The sequence below is a fragment of the Amblyomma mixtum genome, chromosome 9, assembly GCF_055824585.1.
Source record: "Amblyomma mixtum isolate Tamu chromosome 9, ASM5582458v1, whole genome shotgun sequence".
Classification (NCBI taxonomy): Eukaryota; Metazoa; Arthropoda; class Arachnida; order Ixodida; family Ixodidae; genus Amblyomma; species Amblyomma mixtum.
Genome location: NC_143020.1, coordinates 101,098,906 through 101,126,852, shown reverse-complemented (window position 1 = coordinate 101,126,852; position 27,947 = coordinate 101,098,906). Strand labels below are relative to the sequence as shown.

The window sequence follows — 27,947 nt, the reverse complement described above, 5'->3', positions numbered from 1 at the left end:
TTAGTCGACCTTTACTTGCACGGGGAACGTGACGCACGCGTAAACGTCATTGCCGTCAACAACCTTGAGCGTGACCACAATTTGGCCGTCCTGGAAAGAGGTCAGACAATGCGAGTGGTGAGTAAAAAATAATGGTCGATTTGTGCAGTTGGGCCATATGCGAATTTGATACCCTAGTAGTTCGGTTTTTTCACTTCCGATCCGGTGCTCAGATCCAGTGTTCACGGGTGGCAGTTGTTCGGATGCTGATAATGGGCTAGTGGCCATATATGCCACTTCACAGGTCCCTATCGCTATCACTATTCACAGATCCCTCGGAGTCTTCCTACCACTCCTGGAGCAGTGGTGCAGTCGTGACGCAATGCGCCACTGCCCGTCTATGCTGCCATCTGTGGGAACTGGGTTGCTTGGATTGGGTTGCTCTTTCTAAGCAACCACTTACGATTAATTGAGCTGCCGCCTGACACGGTGGGCACTTTGCTCGTTAAATATGAATGAACTCTGGCCTTTTCGCATGCCCTTGCTCCCCACCCCCTTAACAGTACTCACATGACCCACACATCCAGTGTGACATGGATCCCCCGACAGCGGGTAACACATTGTGGGGACCGGCCCCTTCCCTGCCGGCATGTTATTTCGGCCTTCTTAGATATTAGGTCTCTGAGTATTTTCTAGACATAAGCAGGAGCTTTCCATGTAATGCAACAAACAAGACGCAGTGCGACAGTGGGTCGTTTTTGATACAGTAGTCAGCTTTTTCCCGCGTCCCGCAAGGCTTTTTGCAGAATTGTGGCTCCTTTCCTAGGCCTTTTGAAGGCAATAGCTGCAGCCTACCGCGCTCAGCTAAGGCGGGCCTAACCCTCAGCAGCCAGCTTTACCGTTAGGCAAGTTACAGTAGCTGGATTTGTAAGCACCAGGACCAGCCATTTTTTGAATTTTGTATTTCGTTTCCTGTTCGTTTGATTCTTGATCATCCGGCCTTGTTGATGTTGACTTATTCTGCGGGGTTTAACGTTACGCTCTTTGTGGCAAAAACACGCCAGCGAGGCCAGATGCATAAGCATGCCACACGCATGATTCCCGATAGGCTTTTTGCTGTAGGCCCAGCAAAGCCTACCGCGTCCAGCTAAAGCGGGCGAGGCACTGTGAAGCCAGCTGTACCTTTAGGAAGGTTACAGTAGCTAGATTCGTAATCACCACGACCAACCATTTTTCAAATGTTGTGTTTCGTTTTCTTTTCGTTTGATTGTTCATCATCCGTCCCTGTTGAGGTTGACTTAATCTGCGGGGTGTACCGTCGCGCTCTACGTGGCAGAAACACGCCAGCGAGGCGAGATGCATAAGCGTGCCACTGGCGTCAAAGAGGGACAATGATGACACGTTTGACACGCCTGGCAAGCTTTTTGAGAAATTTTCCTCTCCCTCAAAAAAATAAAAAGTAACTGAACTGTGGTTATATGTTGCCGCAGCATGGTCTCTCTGCCAGGGCCGAGCCGGATAAATCTGTGGATGTGTCGGTAGCAGTAAAGCACGTGTTGAGACCAGCCATGCCTGCAACTAGAGGTTTTTTCTTTGTCGCAGTTGACGTCTGGAGAAAGCGAACTTAAAGCTGAACAACGGTACAAAACATGGCCCAAGGAATTCGTTGGATGGCCACAACATTCTACAACACTCAATACCGAAAACAAAAATGTCAGCGACCAGTGTCGGCCATGTATTAACGAGAATCCAAAAAGAGGAAGGATGAACTCACCCCGAAGTAAATTTGTGCGAGCAGGTTTGAAGGAATTTCGAAGGACAAGAGGGCCGTGTAAGTCCCTGCTTTCACTGGGCAAGTATTGCCCCATTCTTGGTTCAGTACCTTCTCGATTTGGGTTGTGCCATTGCAAAGATTGTACGTGCTATTATTGGAAGGACAAAAAGAAAGATTTAAAACTTGAATGCAGTCCTGCAAGTGCACCATACCCTTATGTTAGTAGTCTGGTTTAGTCTACGTACGTTATCAGCCAAACTACTATTACTGCAGGACAATGCCCTCTACCAGCGACCTCCAATTCCGCCTCTTCTTTAACGACTGCGGCCAGCTGTAGAGCCCCTTTTTTATCAAAGCAAGCAGCTAACCGACAGCGAGGTCGTGTTTACTGGAGCTAAAACAAAAACCCTCTTGGGCGATCTCAGTGGATCGGTTGAACGCGTTAGGATGTTTCGTTCATATATATTTATTTTGCATTTTTACAACAAAGTGTAACGCTTCCTTCAATAACGCACACATAATGGCTCTATTTCTTTTGACGGTATGATTGGTTCAATATATCCGAGGTTGACATACTAAAGATTGTTGGTTCAGAGGTGACGTACTTAGGTTATTTATACCCGGGGTAACGCGCAAAATTTCGCTATATCTGAGGCTAACATACAAAAGTTTGTTATATTCGAGATGCCATAGTAAGGATTGTTTTAACCGAGGTCAACACACGTCAGGTAGTTATATGCAAGATTGCATAATCATCATCACCCTCACTGCGACCACTGAAGAGCAAAGGCCTCTCCCATTGCTCTCCAATTAGCTCTGTCGTGTGCAAGCTACGGCCACCATATTACCTCAGACTCCTAAAACACATCTGCCCACCTAACTTTCTGCTGCGTCTGCTACGCTTGCCTCTTCTTGGAATCCAGTCGGTACCCCATAAGGACCATCAGCAATCTTGCCTTCGCATTAGGGGTCCAGTCCAAGGCATTTCTTCTTGATTTCTACTACGATATCATTACCTAGCGTTTGTTCCCTCACCCACTCTACCCGTACGCGGTCTGTTAACGTTACACCCATCATTTTTCTTTCCATAACTCGCTGCGTTGTCCTTAACTTAAGCTGAACCTTTTTCGTTAGTCTCCACGTTTCTGCCCCATAGATGAGTACCGGGAAGATACAAGTGTTGTATACTTTTTTTTAGAGTTATTGGTTTAGTTTATTGGTTTATTGGGGTTTAACGTCCAAAAGCGACTGAGGCTATGAGAGACGCCGTAGTGGAGGGTTCCGGAAATTTCGCCACCTGGGGTTCTTTAGCGTGCACTGACGTCGCACAGTACACGGGCCTCTAGAATTTCGCCTGCATCGAAATTCCGCCGCCGCGGCCGGGATCGAACTCGCGTCTTTCGGGTCAGCAGCCGAGCACCATAACCACTGAGTCACCGCGGCGGGGCTGAGGGTTATTGGTAAACTGGCATTCAGGATCTGAGAGAACTGGCAACATCCACCATATCCAACTCTTACTCTTCTAGTCCTTTCGCTCTCGTGATTAGGATCTGCGGTCACTACGTGCCCTAAGGAGGCGTATTCCGTGGCCAACTTAAACCAATGCAGTAATCAATAGTCTGGGAAGGTTCCAGCAGTTTACAATTGGTAGCGAGGCGCTGGAATTCGTCGGGATGGCAACCCTTGTTGTTAGGCTAGTTGGAAGCTATGCTGTCAGAGGAACCAGCGCGAAAGGACAACGGGCAACACTGAAGGAGGGCGATACGGACAGAAATGATGACATTCAGCGCATTCAGCGCTTCTGTTCATGTCGCCCTCCTTCATTTTTTTCCGCTGTCCTTTTGCGCTGCTTGCTCTGAGATAAGGGTAGCGTAATAAGGTTCGTCACATCCGAGGCAGAATAAGCTCGTTCGTAGGATAACTCGCCATTTCCGCTAGCACAAATCCTTCTAATGCTAGCACAATAGTAAAATAGGCAGAGTGTAGCTGCTGTTATTAAACCTGCCAATTAGCGCTTTAGAAGGGTGTACTTTGGTCATAAAGTGAGTTAAACATGGCGACTTCTTGACCCATGCATATCGCAAGGTGCAGGAAACACTCGTTAAAAAATGTACAATTCTGGAAGAACAAATACTTGATAGTGACGTCGTTGTGCAAATTACTTTAAGCACTTCAATGCGTGAACCTAAATTCAGTACTTTGTCATTTTTTAACAACAAAAAGTGCACAGGAAATATACCATTTGGTGCGACAAACCTGAAGTGGCATTAGCTAGTACGTTTTGCTTTAAGACTGATAAACTTTCATTTCTCGTCATTAAATTTCCTTTTGCCGTGAGCTCTGAGAAGGTGGAGACTTCCTTAGAGTGGAAGCGTGTAGTTGGGGGATGGGTGGAACCCTTCGGTTGAGTGGATGGTGGGTGTGGCCTCGTAACTGAGGAATGCATTTTACTGGTGGGTACTCGGAGGTGCCTACATAGTTGAGTGCTCTTGAGGAGGCACTTTTTGTGGCCTGAGGGCACCCGACATGTGGCTGCTTCACTGAGATGTCTCGCAATAGTTTTGTCGCCGAACGAGGAATATTCTGCGAGAGTAGTAAAAAGGAAACGATCCCACCACGGGGTCAAGGACGCTGAAAGGCACTAAAGTACTGCCTGAGTAAAATAATTGCAAGGCTCTTTTACCGCCGCGTAAAAAGCCAAGCATTGAGCAACCGACGAAATGCTATATAATGAGTATTAAAGTGAGCTTGAAACGCGTCACTTTAATCGTAAGCTGTAAAGCGAAAATTCTATAAACGACACAGGAAACATAACAGTTTACGAGGGGCCTTTACGCAACTTTTTTAACCCGGAAAATAGGTGCTCCGTAATACCACTGGGCGACCAAAGCTACGAAATATGGCGGCGAGAAAGTAGACCGTCGACGTAGCGATAGCAACGCACTAGCATGCGTAAAACAATTGATGTAAGCAGCTATTGCGGAAAACCTCAGGGCCTAGTTTGCTCCTGGCGCAATGGCCATGACTAGGGTACAAGAAATTCCATGCTTCGTTAGCCTAAAGCACGACACTTCCGGCATAGTTTCTGAAACGCAGCTCGTATAGCTAAGGCCTCTCCTTGGCTTCCCTTCGTACAAGGCGCTCAGTGAGTGCCTGTGGTGCCTGTTTTGCTAAAAATTTTCGCTCTCTCTCTCTCTCTGCATACTGCCTTTTCCTACATGTGCTTTATGACTAGCTGTCTGTTGTTGCCGATAACTAAGGAGGAGAAACTATGAGTGTTCCAATCATCCTTCCCCACCCGCATATCATCATAGCCAGCCACATTACACCTGTTAGGAAAATCCCACCCCACTGAGCCCGGTGTTTTGCTAACCGCATCTATCTTATAACAGAAAATTTTTTAATCTCTTCTTCTCACGTTCTCCTTTGACAGTGCCATTTACTTTTTCCTTCCTCTGTATCCACCCTGTTCTCCTAAATGAATTTGCTTTAACTGCTTTCTCGCGTCACGTGCGCCACCCGGCAGGACATTCCTGCCTCTCGAATAACCGAAATAATACCGTCAACCCGAGCCTCTTCCATGTTTATTAAAATGGTGTTTGATTCACGTGTGTCCTATAAGGAACTGCACGTACTTTTTCTACGCTGATTACGATTTCGTTGCAGATATCACCTAAGTGTTCTTCGGCATAGCTTTCACGAAAACACATTCTAATCAATAGCAACACTGATAATAAGTAATTCATTTTAAGCCGTTTCCTTTTCGTTGATTCTCTGTCCGTGCATTCTCTGCCCACTTTTGGGATCTTACGTGGTTAGCAGGAACCTTCCAGGTGGCGTTTCGTTTTTCAACTTGGATAACCAGTTACGCCGACGATACCGACTAGGAAGTAGAAAGCAGGAATGCCTCCCCCCCCCCCCCCCCCCAAGAACTGCGCACTATACAGCTGACCATATTGCGGTAGACAGATGAAACATAGGAGTTCATATTTGTGGTGTCTAATTATGCTCTTACTGGAACACGCGAGAGTTCACCGAATGTCTATATGGGCATCTGTTTGCGCCGCAGCAGTACTCGGTGGTGTTTATGTCCATGGTACTTGACAACCCAAAACTTTAGTGTTCCACTTGAGCTTGGGTACATTTTCTCTGCTTATGAATGGGTGCATATTGAAAGGTTTGGGAACTTACCATGGCAAAACTTTAGTAACGCACGGAAGATTCAGGCCGTTCTGCCTGGAAAATGAAAGCTGCAAAACCGGCTTCGTGCCAACCTTAGTGGTGACACGAACTTTGCCTTGGATTTTCACTGTCTTGCCCAGCTCAGCGTCCGTGACTGTGATGCTCTGCACCTGGACGACGGGTTTAGTGACACCTGAAAGGCGAGATCAGTTCAATGCTACAAAAATCCAGACCGCTTTTTTATACCGTGTTCCCGGTCATGGGAAAGAAAATCGTGACGCTTAAAACGAATTATCACAATCACCCAATCGGTGCAGTATTCTTTACCACTGAACATGAATGCCTGAACGGGCACGACTCTGGGAGCTTTTGACTATGAAAGGCATCATATTAGTGAAGAACTTTGTGCTGCTCCAAGTCATCAAGTGTATTAATTACTAACCCTAATAATGGTTGCTGGAACCTAAGCCGGGGAAGAGGTATGCTGTGTTGCAGGAGTAGCTTCAATGCAATAGCGTAAAAAGTGGTTGGCGCAAGCAGTTTAGGCCTAGCCAAGATATGAAGAAGTGCTCCACTTCAGAAGCGTAACCCAGGCGACGCTCTTAGCGTATACTAGTTCAGATGCGTGCAATCTTAACAGTTTTGCCTACTAAATACTCCGACTCAAGTAACCCCATAGAAACTAAAGTGGCTGCAGACTTTCTAGTGCGTCGTTTTAAAAGACCAGAAAGAGGTCATGCTTAAAAAATTCTTGAAATATGCGTCCGATTCAGAATACATATCTGGCTGCAAGATATTCCGAAAACACAGGTTATAGCCTTACGCTGTTCACACTTTTGTTGAACGTCTTTATTTGCAACGTATACTTCAGACCTTTAAGTCAAGATCTTACTCAGTCAACATTTCACTGAGGTGCATTGGGGTATAAAAAGACGTATTTTGGCGGTAAGTTAACTGAACATGAGACGTTTCATGTCTGTTTTTAACATAACTGAAAGGCTTGGAACAAACAGTATTTTTTGGGACCTAATTGCTATCTGTGGCTTGAGAAAAGCGTATGTGACCTGAATAAAACATGATGAATTGAAAAGCAAAAAAGCCTCTGAAGTGTGATTGCGCAATCGCTCGGGTTCATTTTGTCATTTTTTAAATCCACAGCGGTAGTTGTTTTTCATTGGTGCCTTTACTGTTCTTCAGGAAGCACAACCTCTTTAAACGTTGCTAAGATCGATGCTAAATCAAAGAGAACGGCGTAATTGCTCAGATAGGTTTGTTCGTCACTGTTCCATATCAGAGCAGACGAAAGATTAACTTATTGTTCACGTTTTCACTGAACCCAGGATATGAGGTAGTCAATAGAAGGGGCTAGAGGCCGCAGATTTAACAGCTGTATATTTATTATGTCCACTAAAACTACGAAACAACTGCTTAGAATATATATATTATATATGACTACGCTACAGGCACCTTAATTAACCCCTCTCCGACCTATAAACTGACGAACTGGGAAGTTCTAATTTCTCATCTCAATTATTGCTCTAAACGAAATTCTTGATTGTGAGATCACAAATGTGTGGGTTCGTCAAACAATGACGAAACGGTCACCACATTACAACTGAAAGAGCTATCAAATTATAGGACACCTACTTTCTGTACGAACAAATGTAAAACAATTTCTTTCTCATGGTGAAACACAAGTGAACGGCAGACTTCCCACTGCGTGCAGGTATACTCAATGGCCATCAGAAAAATCTTCTCACATGTGCATATTTTATGCGCTCAGCTCATGTTCATTTGAGCATGCACTCACTTTTTTTAGTGTCTTACTGAACTACCTTGAGAAGTTTGTTCCTAATCCCTCAAAATCACCTTTATCAAAAGTGTAGAGCCTAGGGAGTTTGTTTCTGAGACACCTTGTGTGGCTTGTAATGCATCATAAGTGATCGAAATCTTTTGAGGCTGAGAAGCTTTTTGTTCGTTTTCTAGAAAGCGCTAGGACATTCGTGAGTGCTACATCAGTCCCACTATAGAGCTTTGAAGCAGAGCCCCTGCAATCTGAATTCTTGAGAAACCTCAGGTTGCGATTAAACTTTTGGCGGAAATTATGCATTTGAGTGACTGGGCAGGAAAGGGTCAATGTATTTGAAAACACTCATTAGTGTCGTTCTTTTGTAGCATCGATCGTTTTTAAAGACGCCTTCCACAACGAGCATGTTTAAAAAATAAAAATCCCTGGAACACCAAACATTTTCCACATAACTTGCCACATTTTTCAGAGCGAAATATTTATCAATAGCCTGAAATATAATGTTCTTGGATTTTTCTAAGTTTAATTTTTCTCCGCGGTTTAACTCAGCATGGTTCTCAAATGTACTGAGCAAGCCGTAAGACCAACACTGCATTATCACTGACGCATACTACTCAAAATGTTATGCTTAGGCGAGTTTTCTCTTCCTCTCAAGACATGAAGTTGATTGCTTCATTGTAGCTACGCAGAAAGGGCTTACCGGAACATTTCTCTAACGGAGGATGCTGGGTGGAACAGGCAGCATGATGGAATGCAGCCAGAAGGGCGAGAAACGTGATGGCAAGCATCTCGAAGTTAGCAATGGGTGGAATGCGTGGCGTAGGACGGCTTACCCGGCCTATTTAAACACGAAGTGCACTCGGATGTCCGCCACATCGACGCCAGGTCAAGCGCCCCTGGACGGACATACGAATCCTCGGGCGACAATTTTACAGGGTGCATTGACGTCACACTCGCCTGAAAAATTGTTCCGCGAACTCACTATGATGGAAAGTGTGGGCACATGTACTGGCAAGATATTTATTGCTACTAATCCTACGGCCAAGAACGGACACTCTCGCACAGGTGAAGAGACGCATAAAAGATGTCACGTACGGTTACAAATCCTTCACACGGTTTTTACAACACTGCTGATCGGAGCAGGAATATTTAAAGACTTCCGTTAAACCGATTTTGCTGCATGTACATGTCGGCTATCAATATCTGCCAGAGAATTCTTACTAAGTTTTAACTGTTGATTCAGAAAGATAAGATCGCGCTGCGATTTTTATGCTGAAGTTGTTTCCTAGCTTTCTTGTTTTTGGCGTGTTCATAACTGGCGATGAGACCGCGAATACACAATCGCTTGTAATCACTGGGGGAAGACTGGGCCAAATCGTAGCTGATCGAATGTTCGAGTGTGAACAGCAAGTCTTAACTAGGCCTAGGAGCGCTTTATACCCTATTTACTAAATCATTTGTGCTCCTAAATGTTCTTGAATCTACGTTGATTATGTAGAGATCGCCATTCCTGAAGAAAAACTAGGCTTGAAGAATCCTTAAAAAGCAATTAATAGTTTTAGAGGTGGTTAAGTACTGTTCTATTTCATGGCTTCAGCGGTCGTCGAAGCAAGGAAGCGGACACCTTGTCTGACAGGTGTAGGGCCGGCACTCATTTACCGGAAACTTGAAACGAAAAAATAAATACACAAAGAAATGCACCGAGAATCGTGATTGAAAATCTGCTGACGTCGAAAAACATTTCTGCGTGTGACGCTCCAGCCACAATAAATATCACTCTGCACCGGAAATTTGGAGTTGGCGTGCATATTTTCCGTAAAACGTGTTTTTGGGAAAGTTGGTAACATTCTTGAATCATACCGGCAGCGAAGAAGCAGAAACACTAAGAGAAGGAACACGCAAAACCCGCACGAACGCTGCACTCACAACTGGTTTAGAGGGAAAGATTTCGGGCATGAAAAAGGAGGCTTTGTGGTGTTAGCGAAAGGCCTTTTCCAAGAGAAAGCCCTTCAAGCGGTTGAAAAGAATTTCACCCTTATAAAGCGTTGTGCTACTGCGGCAAAACAAAGGATAGCCGACTTCTGCAAGGATGTTGGGAATGAAAGTTTGTTTACAGGAGTCAGTAAGTCTAAAGGTAATGCCTTAAATGTTTTCTTTAGTGCTAAGACGCGCAAACCCGGTGTGTCTTTTCGCAATTATTGTTAGTGAAAAAGGCTCTTTGCAGTTACATGTTAGCCAGTTTCTGCAAAAATCTTTGAAACAGCTTATTGTTCACGATACGTTCCTTGTCAAAAATTCTAAACAAGTAGTCAATTTTCTGAAGACCGACCACACCATCGGGTTTGCATTGTCTGGCAATGTATACAGGATCTATTTTATTCTATACCTCACCAAGAGTTGTTCGCTTCTTTGAGACAATATATGAACAAGAGTGGTGTTGTCCGTATCCAAAATTCAGCTGGCATGTCTGTTGACAATTTTTTCATTCTTTTAGGATTTTACCTTAAAGGTACCATTATCGCTTTTAACAATCACCTCTATTTACAGACGAAAGGCGTTTGCATTGGATCTTCCGTCGCACCAATATTAAGCGACATTTTTTTAGCCAGCATTGACCAGGTTTTAAGCGCTGCTTTTAACTCGGACGAGGACATCAAGGTGCACCGATATGTTGATGATATTTTTATTTTTTTGGACAAGCAGAGCCCTTTACATTACTGCGTTATTGTTAACAGGATTTTGGATGCTTTTAGAAAGCACGGAACGGGACAGACATTCACTTATGAGACACCGGATATCGACGAACTTCAGTTTTTAGATATTCAGGTGAAGTTGAGCAGAGATCATACTCGTTGGATGTACGCCCCTCGTGATCAGAAGCAACTCTTGCCCTACGACTCTACCCATTCGAAGGTGATAAAAAGTAGCATAGTTAGCTTGTGTCTGGATTCGGCGATTGAGAAATCGTGCGCCCATGAAATGCAGTCTGGCTTTGAGAACCAATTGGCAAGAATTTTGTTACTCATTGTCGGTCGTGACTTCTGTTGCAGAAGCTTGCCTGAAAAAATCGAAGGCACGCACAGCGAACCCCAAGACGAAGAGGCACAGGAACTTGCGACCGGAAGTTGCCCCCTACCTACATAAAGTGTCGCATAACATGAAGAAGGTTGCGAACAGGTATGGGGTGCCGCTCGTTATTTCGGCTCCGGTGAAGCTTTCAAAGCTGTGCCCCCATATTTCAGGAAGCGAGACAAGAAGAAGTGGTTGTGGTAAAAAGCACAATACGCACTATGTGCAGTGCGCTTCTGGGGTGGTATACGAGCTGCCAATTTCATGTGGAAAAGTGTACATCGGTCAAACAGGGCGATGTATCAACGACCGGCTAGGGGAGCACCAAAGCAATTTAAAGAACAGAGAAAATGTGCACTTGGCTAAGCACTGCCAGTCATGCACGAAATGTTCGCCACGTTTCGACAGTGTTAGAATTCTAGGCAGCAGGAAGTATCAAACGGTACGTGAGCTCCTGGAGGCCTTCCATATAAAGAAAAGAGCAGATGGCTGTATTAGCGATACGTCGGATTTTATGTACGCTTCGGAGTTCAACCTTTTCGCGGCAATATGATAAGATGTTTTCTGATGTTCCTTGGCACGTGCTTGTTACGATTTTATTTCTTGTCTGTAGTGCGCAGACGCCTGACCCTTTTTTATGCTTGAAATCTTTTCCAATAAGGCAGTTGTGAGTGCAGCGTGCGTCCGTGTTTTGAGTGTTCCTTCTTTCTGTATGTGTGTGCTTCTTCGCTGCCGGTATTTGAACACGTGACGCGTCGACAAATTAATAAATGAGCACTGAAAGACAGTTTTGGCATCTATTGCTCAGAACACCTTCTTTCGGAGGTAGCAGTGGGCTGACAGGGAGATTATGATCCTCTCCGTGGTCACTGGCACAGAAGTGAGCTACTGTTTTGGTCGTATATGTTCACTGGCTTGCGTGTGGTAGTTTGGCATTTTGGCGTAGGGACTTAAAGGTGCACTGAAGAAGAATCTAAACTCGTCAATTTGCAGCGGGAACTCAATCTACACGTTCCAAGCATTCTTGGAAACTTCGATTTATTGCCCAGTGTGGCCGATTTCCCTAATTAAATCGAATTAACGTCCGGCTCCGGCCTTTTTTTTTAATTATTCCCGTAAGGTGGGCGGAGTCGACCAACGCGTGGAGTGCCTTTCACCCAGTCCCGTGGCGGCTTGCCGCTCTGCCATCGGCGGTGTAATACGTAGTAATCCATAGAAGCAAATAGTCCGCGCGTATTTTTATTTCTGCGGGCTTATTTTGCGGCTATATTATCTGCAAATGAAACTATTTATTCACGGAAACCTAAAAAACAAAATAAACCGAAAGCAAAGCTTCCGCGGAGCTGGCTGAAAGGCACTCCACGCGTTGGTCGACTCCGCCCACCGCACGGGGAGAATTCAAAAAATAAAGGCGGGAGCCGGACGTTCATTCGATTTAATTAGGAAAATCGGCCACGCAGGGCAATAAGTCGAAGTTTCTAAGAATGCTCGGAGAGTGTAGATTGAGTTCCCGCGGCAAAAAGACGAATTCAGATTCCTCATCAGTGCACCTTTAAGAGGCTTGCAACAACTTACCTGTACGGTGCTTAAATGATAACGCTGCTGAAACATTGCCTGAAATCAGATCCACACTTTTTTATTTACAAAATAAACGAATATGCAAAAAAAAAGCTGTTACCTATGCAAAGTTCTCATAAATTAAGGAAAAATTATCAAGAGTAAAGGAAACACTGCGCTACAAAGGTGCCGAGGAACTGCAAAAAAGTATTCAACAAAATACATCCCTACTGGAAAAAACCGCATATATGGACTCCATACAATACGGATTTCCATATATACGCACTTATTGGAATACGGAATTCCATATCATACGGAAATAATATGGACTTCCGCATTATATGGAGAGCCTTATATGATACGGAATCCTTACGACTTCGTATTATACGGACTGTACGGAATTCTCTGCTGAACCGTATGATGCAGAAATGATACGGAATAAGCCGCCATGGTGCCGCAGTAGTTATGGCACTCGCCAGCTTACTTGAAGGATGCGGGTTCGATCCCAGCTGCAGTGGTCGCGTTTTGATGAAGGCAAAGTTGTGGAGACCCATCATGCAATATATCAAAATGTTACAGAACCCCAGGTGGCCGAAATTTCTGGAGCCCTTCACTATATGGCATCCCTCATAGCAAGAGTCACTTCTCTGTGCTTTCCATGCAAAAATAATAGAGAAATGCATTTAATCAAGAAAAGCAACTGGTGCACAATTATTAAAACATATTGCATAATTACACTGTTGCAATAAGCACACATTGTGACTTGTACTATGAACAATGTCAATGTCATTTGCTTATGAAATGCTTGTTTTTTAAATGTGTTGCATTTTCAAAACCATAATCTCGCACTTTTGGTTTTGAAAACGAATGTGCAGGAAACACAGGAGCCAATATGAAGTGAAGATGAGAAAAAAAAGCTTTACTTTTTCACCGTTTCAATACCTTCAGCATATCAGCCAGGTGCCTGTTCACACTGGCACGTCTCTTCGTGCTAGGGATGTCACTTGGGTGATTCCCAAGATGTTGTTCAAAAGCACCTGAAAAAAATAAAATAAAAGGAGAGACAAAAAGTAGTTTTGGGGCAATATCTCCAACTCTAAAAGCACGTTCAATGCTTGGAAAGAACAATTTACACCTAAAATGCTTTCAGGCTAATTTAATTGCGCACCTCTGTCAGCCAACCATCAACCTCCCTAGTGTCAACTAATGAGGCAAGCCAGGCAGTAGAACTACTCCAGCAGTACTTCCAGCAAGAGGGTTGCTCAGAGCACATGTGCAGCCTAACCATGATGAATGACTATTTGGTGAAGCGGTGGCATACCAACCTAAAGCAAACTACCTTGCACAGCTTTTTTGGGGGGGTCACAACCCTTAAATGAAACTGCCAATAAATGAAACAGTTTTCCTTGTCCCCATCGAGTTTTGTTTAAAGGGAGTCCACTGTAGTGCCCACTGGAGAGCATGTGAAAACTGATCTGCTATACAGATCTGGAGGCACATTTTCAAGTGGTTGACTTGGTGAAACAGCTATCACTGGCACACATCGCTACAAGGTAGCCACTCCTAGTCAGTGAACCTGAGAGCCAACCACTCTAGCACATGACCCCTGGTTGAAAACATATGAGTGGTGTTGTGCACACCACAGGTGCTGTGCCTTCTGACACACCATGTTGTCGTATCACTGGAGCATACTCCAAACGAGCTACATGCAGTTCAGTTGAGCAATTTGAACATGCTGCCGATACTTTGCACTAACCCAAAACCACATTATGATTCATGTTTGCCATGTCAGCAATAAAGCTTATCCACCAACCAGGTTTGCCTTGCATACAAAGCTACTGTGCTTGCAACTCACAAACCACAGCAGCACATATATGCTACAATGTTACAGAAAATAGCCTCATATACTGGGAACTTCCAGTGAAAGTGCACCTACCCAAACGTTAGCCCAAAGTGCAGCTGGCACCTAGCATGCTAGAGCAATGAGTACCGATTAGCTCAGGATGATAGAAAGACAGCTATTAAGTACAAAGTGCACCAGCCAGCAAGTCACAACTGCAGCACCACCCAAAAAACATCCTTTTCCTTGCTGCCTAGGCATACGCAGCAGCCTGAGCAGTGCGCACAAACATCACAGTGCACTACTCAATTTCAGGTCATGCAATATGGGCACAATACAATTCAGCCCTTTTGCCATACCCACAGTTTGCACATCCACCTGCAAGTCTAATTCAAGAAAACTAAGCTTAATTATGACAGAAAAGGACATACTTTTGAGAGCATCAAGCTTCATTGGTGTCAGTGCCTTCTTTTCGGTGGTCTCAGGGCCGCCCTCTTTATGCAGGTAGCGGCGGCAAGGGGCTCCAGTGACGCTCCTGTTGTACAGGTTCTGGATGCCCCAAATTGCCTTCGCTGCTTCCCGCACAAAGAGGCTATCCTTCGGTTGGTCCATGAGGTGCTGCCACTTGTCAGACGGGATCTGGACACCAGGCCCAATAAGTACCTGCATGGCCAAAGAAAAGAGTGCTATGTGCAGTAACTCCCCAATGCCGACATGTTTCACCTGAATCAAGAGATTAGATGACAGAAATGATACTTCCAAATCAGACATTTTGCATCTGCATGATGAAGCTGCAGCTTGAAACTTTATGAAAGCACCCCTGTAGTACACCATGTACACCCTACGGGTGTTCCCATGTCATCTAGACATTAGAACACAAATAGCAGAAGCACGCATAAAAGTAAATGCCGTTTGTACCCCTAGCAGTGTTCTTCCTTAGCAACATTAAGTTCCCAAATATCATTTACACTTTAAGACACCAAGACCTCAGACACATGAGGGATAATTATAGCATATATGCTCACGAAATAATACTTGAAGTTTTAGTAATTTGGTACCACTCAAGTTGCTATACATTTGCAAAAAGCTGCAAAAAGAATGCAGCATAAAACACAAGGCTACCCTTTAAGGACGCAATTCAAAACATGGAAAATATGCAAGGCCTAAGTAATTATGTACCATGCAATGCGAGAAATTGGCAAAAAGATGTGATAGCTAGGTATACCATCAGTGCCTAAAACAGGCATAAAAACTACCAATTTTTTATTCCCTACAGGATATTAAAGGAATGAAACATCGGTACATTTCACCATGTGTCACTGTTAACTACCTAAAAAATATTCAGTGGCCATTACACTCATTCCAGGAGAATACTGGAAGGGAAAACATTTTTTTTTTCCAAGTGCACTGTAAAATCTTTGTAAAAAGAATACTTTACCAGGATTCGCTTTTTTTGGATTGAGATACTAATTGCAGACTGGTGCGGCCCTTGACCTAGGCATGATTATCCAACTACTATCAATAAACTCTTGGCCCAAAACAGAAAACATTGTCTTGCGTACATCAATACTCCATAAGCACCTTGAGTTTGATGTTACAAAGCAAGAGCTTCCTTGTTTGCCAAGCTAAAAAATTTATCTAGACTGCATTCTTCAATGTACAAGCCGACCCCAGGTATATCGATCCTGCGTCTTTTGAGTCAGCAGCTGAGCACCATAACTATTGAGCCAGCACGGTGGCTGTTTTATCATCATCATTTATTTTACCCTTAAAGGCCTCTGTTGAGGCATTACATAAGGGGGTGGGGGGACAAAGCAAATACATTTTAAGCAAATAATTTTAAAATAAACTAAAAGCTTAATACATTCTTGTACACTAAACCACAACGCGCTCCGATTAATGGCCATTTCAGCCAACAGTGTTAGACACTCCTCACTTGAAATGCACAAAACCGCAGCGCATTTTTCATCCGATATACTTATTACAATGCAAACTGTTTTTGGCAATTTTTTGGCGGGGGACTTAAGTCAACATTCGAATTTGATTGGAGATTTTTCTATTTTGCATCTCCATTAACGAGGTTTTACTGTACACAATGGTGGATGGCATGGAGAACGCACTTTGTACAGCACTAAACATCACTGAACTTTCAGTACAGATATGCATGACCCGAATGAAGAGAGGCGCTCAGATATTGCAAGCGGCTTCGCCAACTCTAGTGTGCTTCCTTTTGTTCCCCATTAACTCTGTTCGCAAACAACACATAACACGCATAACTCAGAAAATGTGTCAAATGAGAGTTCTGCAATGTTAAAAAAGATGAAAATACAACACTACCCTAAAAGCTTTTTAAACACCATAATATCCCTATGTAAACTGAAAAAGCAACACCATCTATATGTAATGGTAATCACACGTACGTGGAGCTTAGTTGAAGAATAAGGTAAAAATCATGAAATTTTACGAAATATAGTGGCGAACTGCAATCTCAATTCATACCTGATTGACGCACACATTGGACACCTGGTTGGTAGTGGCACTGCAGGATGCCATTTCTGCAGGTTGCAGTGCCTTCAGCAAGAAAAATAGTATAACATGGATTAAATGTCACTGCAGTCATACAGATGTACTATCAGGAGCATAAGTGTGCGCTTCACACAGAAAGCAGCGGAGCAAGGCAAACGTGCACTGCAGTGCCATCTACGGAGAGCATCTTGGATCGAGGCAGCCAATCGGATGCTCTTTCTCATCTGCAGGCATGTCGCTCGGCTAATTTCAACATGACATGCTAAGGCTAGCCAGGATCGGTGCTACATTAATCAAGTGAGAAAGCTAAAACAAAAAAGAAAGTCACATGCTGTTCCTATTCATCTAGCCGGAAGGCTGCGCCGAGATAGTAATGGTACCACTCATTGTCATCAAAATAAATAAATAAATAAAAAATTCCCTGTGTCCCTTGGTTTCTGTGGCTGTTGGCTTCTCTCGTATTTATAACGAGCCCCTCATTCCCCTTTCCTTGTCTGATTAATTGCCTAACGAGGGCCTCGGTTCTGGCAGCCTTGATGCCTTAGGAAGCATAAGAGGGTTCTCACAAAGCTTCCACCCTCGCCGTTCGATGACGTTCTACGTCACATCAGCGGTAACTCAGGACGTGCTACGTCCGCCGCTTAAGAACGTGGATGGCACTGGTGAACACTCCCAAGGTTAGGTTATTTGTAAACATAAATACCCCCGAAAGCAGAAGGTTTGACAGCTGTCGCCGTAGCTCAGTGGTAGAGCCCCGGACGCGTAATTCGGAGGTCGTGGGTTCGGATCCCACCGGCGGCATGTGGTTGTTTTTTCTTCTGCTTTCCTAATCAATTAGCTTTAAGCGATAACATATTCAGTAATATTCTATATCGAACAACAGCACAAAATAAATAAATAAATAAATAAAAAATTCCCTGTGTCCCTTCGTTTCTGTGGCTGTTGGCTTCTCTCATCGTTGTGAATTAAGTTCTAAATATGAACTGTTTCTGCAACAAGTCAGCCACGCACACACAACCATTTTATTGTATTGTGCCATGGTGCACAATAGCCCACACATCATTCCTCAAGTGTGCAACACAAAATGAAGAGGGCCACAGGATTGCTACTGCTGCGGCACCATCAGGCATTTTGACGAGCTGGAGCAAGCTGAGTGATTATGTGAAGGGCATTTATGGACTCTTTGGAGGTGAATTAAAATATATTTTGAGCACTGCTCACATCTAAACTTAGCCATAAGCTTTGTATAGCCTCAAAAGTTGGTGTCTCAATCCCTCCAAGCTGGGAAATAGCTGTTAACAGTAAAATCATAAACGCAATGAGAAATTCTCTAAACAAACTCAATTCACACCTGAACGGTATCTATGCCGAAGGCAGGGTCTACATCCAGGCGGCTTTGAGGCGTGTCCACTGACAGTTTCCCATTCTGGAATGGAATGAAAATAATAATCATCATCAGCAGCAGCCAACTACACCCACTGCAAGGCAAAGGCCTCTCCCATATCTCTCGAATTAATCTACTCCTGTGCTGGCTATGGCGATTTTGTACAAGCAACTTAATTTTATCTACCCACCTAACGTTCTGCTGCCCCCTGCAATGCTTCCCTTCTCTCGGAATCCAGTCAGTTAGCTTAGTAGCCATCGGTTACGTATCTTTCCTTTGCATTTACATGCCCTGTGCATGCACATTTCCCGATTTCGACTTAGATGTCTTTAACTTCATTTGTTCCCTGACCCACTCTGTTCTTGTCTCCTACCGTTACAACTATCTTTTTTCTTTCCATAGCTCTCTGATCCGGATCATAAAAAAGAAATGGTAAGGGTTTGATGTCCCAAAGAAACTCAGGTTATGAGAGACGCCGTAGTGAAGGGCTCCGGAAATTTCGACCACCTGGGGTTCTTTAAGGTGCACTGACATCACACAGCACCCGGGGCTCTAGCATTGCGCCTCCATAGAAATGCGATCGCCACGGCCGGATTCAAACCTGTGTCTTTCAGGTCAGCAGCCGAACGCCATAACCACTGAGCCACCGCAGCGGCTTACGAGAGGGAAATAACTCTAAGGTTAAGAATGGGGTGGAGCGCATATGGCAGGTTCTCTCAGATCATGAATGGCAGTTTACCAATATCCCTCAAGAGAAAAGTATACAACAGCTGTATCTTAACGGTAATCACCTATGGGGCAGCAACACGGAGGCTAACAAAAAGGGTTCAGCTTAGATTAAGGGCAACACAGCAAGTTATGGAAAAAAAATTTCTAGGTGTAACGCTAAGAGACCGGAAGAGGGCAGGGCAGGTGAGGGAGTGAAGGGTTAATGACATCCTAGTCAAAATTAAGAAATGGGATTCCGCTGTGTATGTTATGGGAGGGCAAGATAACCGCTGGTCCTTAAGGGTAAAGGAATAAATTCCAGGAGAAGGCAATACTAGCAGAGGGCAGCAGAAAGTTAGGTGGGCGGATGAGATTGGAAGCTTGAGGGGATACGATGGCCGCAACTGACAAAGGACAGGGTTAATTGGAGAGACATGGGAGAGGCCTTTGCCCTGCAGTGGGCGTAGTCATGCTGATGACGAGCTCACTGCGTTGTGCTGAATTCAAGCTGAATCCTTTTCGTTAGCTCCATGTTTCTGCCCCAAAGGTGAGTACTGGTAAGATACAACTGTTATGTACTTTTCTCTTGAGGGATACATGAAAACTGTAATTCATATTCTAAAAGTACCTGCCAAATGCATTCCACCCTAGTCTTATTCTAGTTATTTCACTTTTGTGGTTCATGTATGAGATAACTACCTCCCCTAAGTAAACAGTATGAACAATATGAGCAAACAATACAAAAGCTTGAGAAAATGCTTCATCAGTTAGCACCAACAAAAACCTTTTTACGGCAGCACAAACCCAGCAAATCCAAGACATGCCTGCTTCAGCATGCTCCAACAGTGTTTATAGACCATTACCGCAATCAATCAGTGCTAGCCCATTGTTTCAAATCCAAAAAATTTGCTAGCTGCTGTAGTGTGTTGTCACTTGGCTCCTGCTTGTACTGGGCAAACTAGCAACTAGAGTTGTGAACAAAACTTATTTCTGAGTAAAGGTTGGGCGCAATCAAGAGAGGTACTGTGACGTCTGTAAATGAGAAAGTTGGTTCGAAAATCTGAGGCCTCTTGGACATTTGGAGAGAGTTGGCATTAATTGAATTGTGACATCTGGTAAAGAAACAGCTTGACATTTTGGTAAGTGGCTGCCAAACAAAAGCAATATAATACTTTCTTCTACCTCAGAAACATATTCTCATACAAAAGGTGGCTATATAGCTTCAAATAACAATGTAAGACCTACCTCATCTGCCTGTAACAGTGGTGACTCAGCCACGGCTGTTTGCAGGCACTGCCCATCTGTCAAAGTAGCCTCGGTTCGGCCAGACCAATTCTCATTCTCACACACACCCATCTCACTAGTTTCAGTGACTAATTCAAGATCTGAGATGGGTTTATTCGGCTCAACAGCCCTAAGCACCAACGTGCCACTTGAAACTTGGTCTATCCCAAACAGCCTGCGCTTGACAGCATCTTCTGGCGCTGCTCCCTACAAAAATAGAGTAGGAGGAGGTAATTAGGCATATGCATCTTGGCCCCACTGTTCAGGAATGCCCATACCTCTCGCTGTTCTTGAGAGCATCTGCACATCCTACGGAATGTGCTCATATCCTGCCGGATGCTTTCTGCACAGCAAAGACAAAAGGATGTCAAATGATTACTTGGTCACAGCTTGCTAGCACCCCAAAACTGCATATGGGCTATGAGAGACACTGCTGTGTAGGGTTCCAAATTAATTAAGCCATGAAGGGTTCTTTAAAGCATATCTATCGAAACACAGCCGCTGTGGATGTGATGCCAATAAGCAACTGACACTTGCAAGCAAATTTTATGCACTGCATGGGACTCAAGTCAGACCTGTACGCATCATATATATTTTGTGGCACAAGTCGCTTACAGCGGAGAGGAAGCTATGCATGCTAGGCAACAGCTTCCAGGCTTGTCCGGCTGGCTAGTGAGTGCAAGAGCAGCGTACTTGTGGAAGACACTGCCTTGTGCCAGTAGCTTATACTTCGTGGTGCATAACTTAGGAAGCGAGATGGCAGCACATTCTTTTTTCCATTGAACAGTAGCCTACTTTACTTTATATAGGTTACCTACAATGAAAACGACGTTTGGAGCTAGAAAGCAATCAAGCAATTTTTAAATCCAGATCTCTCCACAAAACTGAAAACATGAAAAAAAAATTGATATAAGCTTGAACACCTAAAGGGGCATGGTAATGCAACTATTGTGATTCAATTCCCAAAGATCTACAAGAGGATGGGTAGTGCAGCAAACAATGAAGAGCACATTTTTTTATGACCTTATATTAATCTCAATTTACTCTCTCCTAATGACCTACAATACTGCTCTCGCCTTCCCTAGGGTTAACGTGTACAACCATGCATTTGGCTTTCTTTTTCTCAGAGAGGTCACTGCAAACACAACTCTACACACTGTTTACTACATATAATCAAGTTCTCAACACAGCTACAGATCCACTTGACAAATAGTCTTACAACTAGATAGAGGTTGGACTTTGTTTTTATTTTTTTTAAATTGACCAGACTCTTGCAATGCTTACTTCAGTGCACAATTCTCTTTTTTTTTCAGCAAATATAGTTTTTATTTGCAGGAACTTTTTTTTTTCGCAGGGATAAAGTCACAGTATATTTTAACCATTTTTTCAGCACTGGCATAAATTTACCTGCAATTAACGCACATATCATCGTACATACAGCTGTGCTTGTCGCAGAGATCTCCATTTAAAATACCAGCAAAAGTCAAATGACAGAACCATCAGACAAACACAAACTGGGCTGTCACTAGAAAAGTGGCAAACTGGGCTCTCATGTTATCCTTAGGCCATTGCTCTCAGCTGACAAAGAGGGTGACAAATCACATGGTCCAAGTGTTGACTGCAGTGATGAAACTGCTGTTGAACCATTGAGGTAGACAGAAAATGGTACTTTTTCATGAAGCTTGCTCAAGACCCTCAAACATGGCGTGGACAAGCCCACTTAACCAAGCAACAGCCTTTATATGCTATGGCACTGAACAGCACTAGCCTAGACGTTTGGCGAAGAGAGGAGCCTCCTGATTTGTAGAGGCATGTAAGGCAGCGAAACAATGCCCAAAAATGCACAACTGCACCCAATAGCAACACCACCCCACCATGCCATTGGTTTTAATACCTTTTTATTTTCTCCTTTGAGTGTAACTTCTACTCAATGGCCAGCAAGCTGCAGCATACATGTCAAGAATACTAACGTTTTTTGGTTAAAAGTGAATTGCAAAAAATCATTTTGATATAAGTCCAACCTCTACCCATAACCAAAAACACGAAATGCAGCAGCGCTGCTCATGTTTTTAATACCTGTACAGCTTACTGAGTTATGGATGCAACTGATTTAGATTAACTACATTAGCAAAAACCAGTAATGCACCACACTGCGTTACCAATACAGCTTACAGTTCCTCTCCCAGAAAGTATTGATGATGAGTTTTTGTACTGCAAGAGCATCTGTGGCCAAAGAGTGCCAAGACATGGTGTTTTCAGCTACCAAATGCAGGGTCAAAGATTTATTTCCCCAGCATATCACCCAAAGCACATCGAATACCAGGCCAGGGAGAGCTTGCATCGAATGTATCACTGGTAGATACCTGGGGGCACTGGGGATCAAATCCCACATTTCCTACATGTCCCCTCCTGGAAAGTAACATTACAGACAATAGGCACGCACAAATAGGTGAGGAGACATCAGCGTCCCCTTATAGGCATGTGGAGGAGGGAGGAACAAATATTGTTGCATTTTCTTCTGTTTCTCCCACAAGGCAGGCACTGAAATGTGCTGTTGGTGCCGCCCCCTTCCCTTTTGGAAACATTTGTGTACATAATTTACCATTAAGGATGCAAAACAATGACACATGCAGGTGGTGCAACACTATGTGTTAATGTCTTACCCATTCCTTTAATGACTTCCTGTTGAAGGTTGTCGTTTCTGTGGCGCTCCTGTGCAAGCTTTTTTTTTAACACAAGAACTTCATTCTGAAGTTTCTTTATGATTTTTCCTTTTGGAGAAAGGGTTTCTCCGCATTCCTCTTCAGATGAATTGCTCTCGACAGCAATTTCCCTGAGCCTTTTTCTTTTTGCCATTTTCTTGCGGGTATTCCTTTCTTTTTGGCTCAGCTCCCGCTAAAATTCATGACAAATGAAGACAAAAATGCCACATTAAAATTAACACCTATAAAACTCAAGAACTAAGCGGCTTTTCCGTGCCAAAGGATCCCCTTCCAGCCAGCGGTGCTGGCTGATTCTCATGAACCTGCTAGTGTGACAGTGCAGGGAGCAGCAGACTGCCACTTCGTGCACTGCTCCCTGCACTGTCACATTAGCAGGTTCATGAGAATCAGCCAGCACCGCTGGCTGGAAGGGGATCCTTTGGCACGGAAAAGCCGCTTAGTTCTTGAGTTGTATCCGACTACAGTTGTTTAAGATTGCAGATCAGGTTGCACATTTTCGTTAACTGCTGAAATTATTATTAAAAACTGTGCCAACTGTATTACCTAAAATTTGTCTTCAGATCTAGGTAAAAAATTGGTTTTTAAAGAAAGCAAATGATGCAGTAATCTCACTTATCTCGGTGGACACCCAAACTGCAGCCTAAGGGAAGGCATAAAGAAAAAAAAGAAAGGAAGAAAGGAAGAAAGAGGTGCTGCAGTGGCGGTCTTGGCAATAACTTCGACCACCTTGGGAACTTTAACTGGCTGAAATTATTCCCAAGATAAAATTTTTGGCAATGCACTGTTATTAGGTTCAGGCAGTGACTACAGCAGGCAGGCATATGTGGGTCTCTGGGCAGGGTTATTGGAATAAGACAAGAGGTGCTGTCTCCCCTGTCACATGACAAACTTGACATAATTTTCACCAAACAGCACTTCCCAAACTTACTACCATGCTTCTAATGCATGCACAGCAATAAATTCTTCAATGAAAACATCAAACCTTTCCAAAATACACCTTAAAAATCATGCTATAGTGAATCTGAAGGAAATTATAGGAAAACGCTACCAAGATATCAAACATGCAGAAGCACATGCAAGTCTGTGACACAATCCCAGGGACTGTCAAATTATAAAAAGGTAAGAGGTCAGCAAGGCCAAAAAGTAAAGTACTGCGTTAACACAGCTCTTTCTACCAATGAAAACACGCGTTTGCTTACAAACCAACCAAATTCTTCATGCTAAGGGGAAGCAAACACCCTAACTGTATGGCGTTGAGGACAAGCATTGAAATGAAATGCAGGCAATTGCGCAGAGTAGTGACTTTTTGAATAATGCACTAGTAGGTGTTGTGTGGCAATATATGATCAGCAAATGCCACTAGCATTTTCTGTTAAACTACAAAAAGATCAGATCTGAGCAGACATCATCTGTGGAAGCGAATGCGTGAACTAGTTATGATTGGTGTTCACCAAAGAAAAGAAATAGCAGCACAAGACACAAGCACAAACCAAAAACGGAACACATCACAGTGTGCCTGTCTCACACAATATGGTAGTGTGCACCCTCGTTTTGTCCCTCTCTGGTGACTGATTGATGGGGTTTAACGTCCCAAAGCGACTAAGGCTATGAGAGATGCCGTAGTGGAGGGCTCTAGAAATTTCGACCACCTGGGGTTCTTTAACGTGCACTGACACCGCACAGTACACGGGCCTCGAATTTCTCCTCCAAAGAAATTCAACCGCCGCGGCCAGGATCGAACCCGCGTCCTTCGAGTCAGTAGCCGAGCACCATAACCACTGAGCCACCGCGACGGACTATCCTTCTCTGTTCTTGTGCTGTGCTAGATGTAATTAGTTGGATATCACGTTAAATTTGATGAATGACAGGGGTACATGCCATGAGGTTCTTGCTTAACTTGTTTGCAGAATGTTGACTATCCCGCATTTGTGACAATAGCTTTGTCAGGTATGCCCACTTGTATAATTGGACCACAAGCCGAAAGCTGTCATTTATGCACTTGCTTATAACCACTACGCGATTTCACTATTTAAATTTGAAACTAGCCTCACCGCAAACTTACCTTTTCAGACGTTCCGCACACTGGTCCATCAAAGACACTGTCGGGCCACCGAATGCGTCTCTTTTGCAGCCTTCGGGCCAGTTCCTGTTTTGTCACTGAAACCAGGGTGATGTATTTCACATAGGGATTTTCCCAACGTTGCACATTGCAGTAAAATCTGTTCATGCAAGCAGTGAGCTGCTATAAGGAATGTCATTAGAACACCAAGGGCATAAAGGCTGGTGAATACACACACCAAGCACAAACACAAGTGCACTACTGCATTCATCGCTGTTTATAAAAAAATGCATATGTAATATTGATGTCGAAAGTCTCTAGGATGCCTCAAAAGCATGCATAAGTGGTATGTATAAAAACAATCATGTCATCTGACTGCCACACTTTAAAGTATGTGAGTCAAACTTCCACCATCACACTGGCTAACATACCGTATTTACTCGCATAATCCTCGCACTTTTTTTCGCAGAAAATCGGTGCGAAGTTAGGGGGTGCGATAATTACGCGGGGAAAATTTTTGAACAATGCTTTGGAGTGCTGAAAGCAAATGTAAATAGGCTGTGAACCGGGGTTCTCAAGCCAGCTATTGTAAATTTAACCAAAACTTCAATTGCAAGCAGGACTTACGTTTGTAATAAAACCACAGAGACGACAAACACTAGCTGCAGAAACACTTTATTTGCGAAGGCTGGCCGCCCGCAACATCACCATCACTCAGAGTCCGCGGAGTCCACGTCGACATTGCCATCGCTATCGCTGGTCGCTGCTTCGTCGGCTTCCTCAGCTTCACCCTCTTCATCTTCGTCCCACACCAAGTGGTCTTCTGTCGCGTCCAGGGCGTTGGAAATGCCAGTTTTCTTGAAACTCTTCACGACCACGTCAGCGCCAATCATGCTCCATGCATCTGCTACCCAGCTGCACAGCAGCTCCACAGATGGCCTCTTTATCTTGCCACCCGGCGTAAGAGCGTGTTGGCCTTCGGCCATCCATTCTGCATGCACTTTTCTTTAGTTCTGTCGAGTGATGTTGGGGATGCGATGATTATGCGAGGGAAAAAAAAATTCCAATTTTCGATAGGCAATGTGGGGGGTGCGAGCATTATGCGAGTGCGAGCATTATGCGAGTAAATACGGTAGGTATCAACTGCTCACACAAGTCCTGGAGATTTCTGTCCCGGATAGTACACAAGCAATGTTTCACATAACTTCAGCCAAAGCTTTAAAAGAAGTGCAACACCATAAAGGAGTGAAACAAAGGACTTATTGTTTGCGACTACGTTGCACAGCTTTGAGTACTTGTAATTTCAATATTCAGTTTGAGACCAAGCAGAAAACAAAAATGCGAATGGAGGCCACAAACAGCCTATTCAGTTTGTTGTAGCAACATACTTCCTGCACCACTTTTTTTACAGCATCAAAAGGATATGCCTTAAAATTAAAAATACCCCGCCACTGCACTCTCCCATTACTGTAGCAAACTACCTACTGACCAGCGCGCTGGGTAACAAATAAATAGAAGGAACAACCAACGCTCACTTCAATGAGCTCCCAATGATAAACAAAAAATAGACAGAGGCTGCATTGAACAATAACAATGTCACTTCACCGCTTTCCCTTTCTTGACTTTCAAGTGACGACTCGGCTTACAATGACATACCTATCAGATGGAGGTGCACCCTCTTACAGACAGAGGTGCTGATGCACTTCTAGGGCGACGCTGACAGTGCTCCAACATGATGCCAAAGAATATCTTTTTCACATATCTATGTTACGTGCAACGCCCTGTATAGGAGCACTACAAGATATGCATGCATGCAACATCACAAAGAAAAAACAAAAAGAAAGGAAAACAAAGAAGGGCAGTGGGCCCTCGAGGTGCTGGGATTTCGGCATGTAATCAATCGCAACTTGGGCAACTTGAATACTGGGCAAGCACGACGGGGCTTTTCTGACAGGAACGTTTAAAGCGGGTTGATGGCACATGCTCAACAACGCAGCCCACTTGGAGCACATGCAGCGGCCTGTTGTAAATAGCTCTTCATCGCCATGGGTTAACAAAAAAAAAAGCACTGCGCATTAAAATTATGCGCCAAACGCATACAACTGCAGACATAAAACTTACCGGCCAGTTCTTCGATGTGCCCAACGTAGTAGCCCTCGTCGTCTTTGGTTGTTTTATTGGCGCACCAATAAACCTGCTTATTTTTCGCCAATTCCTTGACGGACTGTGGGCTGTAGTTTTTTATGCACGAAACACTAACTACAGCTTTACCTCCATCTTCGTAAACCACATAGGCAAACTGTGGCTTTTCCATTTTTACAAATGTGCACAGTCAAAAGCTCCAAAATACGACGCACGCCGACCGAGCAAACCACGATGTCTACAGAACTGTCTGAGGCTATGGATGGCTTCGGCTTGTTTGGTTTTTCATGCTTTCCGCGACATTCGTCTGCTTCAGACAGGAAGATTCGTTCATACTGTGCGGTTTGTCGTGTTGTTCACAGAAAAAGAATTCCCTGCTATTATTCCAGAGGAAACAGTATATGTGCACAGTTCGTGTTATATTACGTGCAAGTATGCAAGTGCTCATGAGTCTCAACGGGTCAACAGTCATGGTCTACTACGCAACCGTAAGCTGAGCCTTAATTTCAGGCCGCAGTTTTATCAACTGAATAACACGCACCCTCCCGACTAACAAAAAAATAAAAAAGGAGGAAAACCAGATAAACAATTAAATATAACTTAATCGAACGTGTCTGGATCTTCATTCTGTGTAGGTGTTGTTGACGCTTTGTGCTGAGATTAAAGTGGTAGAAAAATTGCATTCGTAGCAGCATGTGCCGCAATGACATTAACGCATGCGTACACACAAACACACACAGGGAGAAAGAGAGAGAGAGAGAGAGAGAGAGAGACAGACATACACAAGTCGCGACGACCTACATAATTGGAATGTGCCTGCTTTCAACATCTCACGCCCGATTGTGCACACATATACTTGCACGAAGAACATGACAGTCACGGCGGATATGACTCGAATATAGCGCTGTGACAA

At 43.9% G+C, this 27,947-nt stretch overlaps 1 protein-coding gene across 1 annotated transcript; it reads right to left on the bottom strand.

Annotated features, from left to right (window-relative positions):
- LOC149330367 (uncharacterized) lies at nt 1-27,329 on the bottom strand. Its single transcript, XM_089559409.1, has 12 exons — nt 27,014-27,329; nt 24,896-24,990; nt 22,774-23,005; nt 20,389-20,453; nt 20,072-20,317; nt 18,086-18,160; nt 16,708-16,779; nt 14,640-14,871; nt 13,311-13,405; nt 10,824-10,878; nt 6,028-6,128; nt 1-90 (listed from the first exon to the last, which is right to left on the bottom strand). The coding sequence occupies exons 1-12, from the start codon at nt 27,204-27,206 to the stop codon at nt 1-3; spliced, it is 1,551 nt and encodes a 516-aa protein (XP_089415535.1). The 5' UTR covers nt 27,207-27,329.
- Nucleotides 27,330-27,947: the final 618 nt, after the last annotated feature.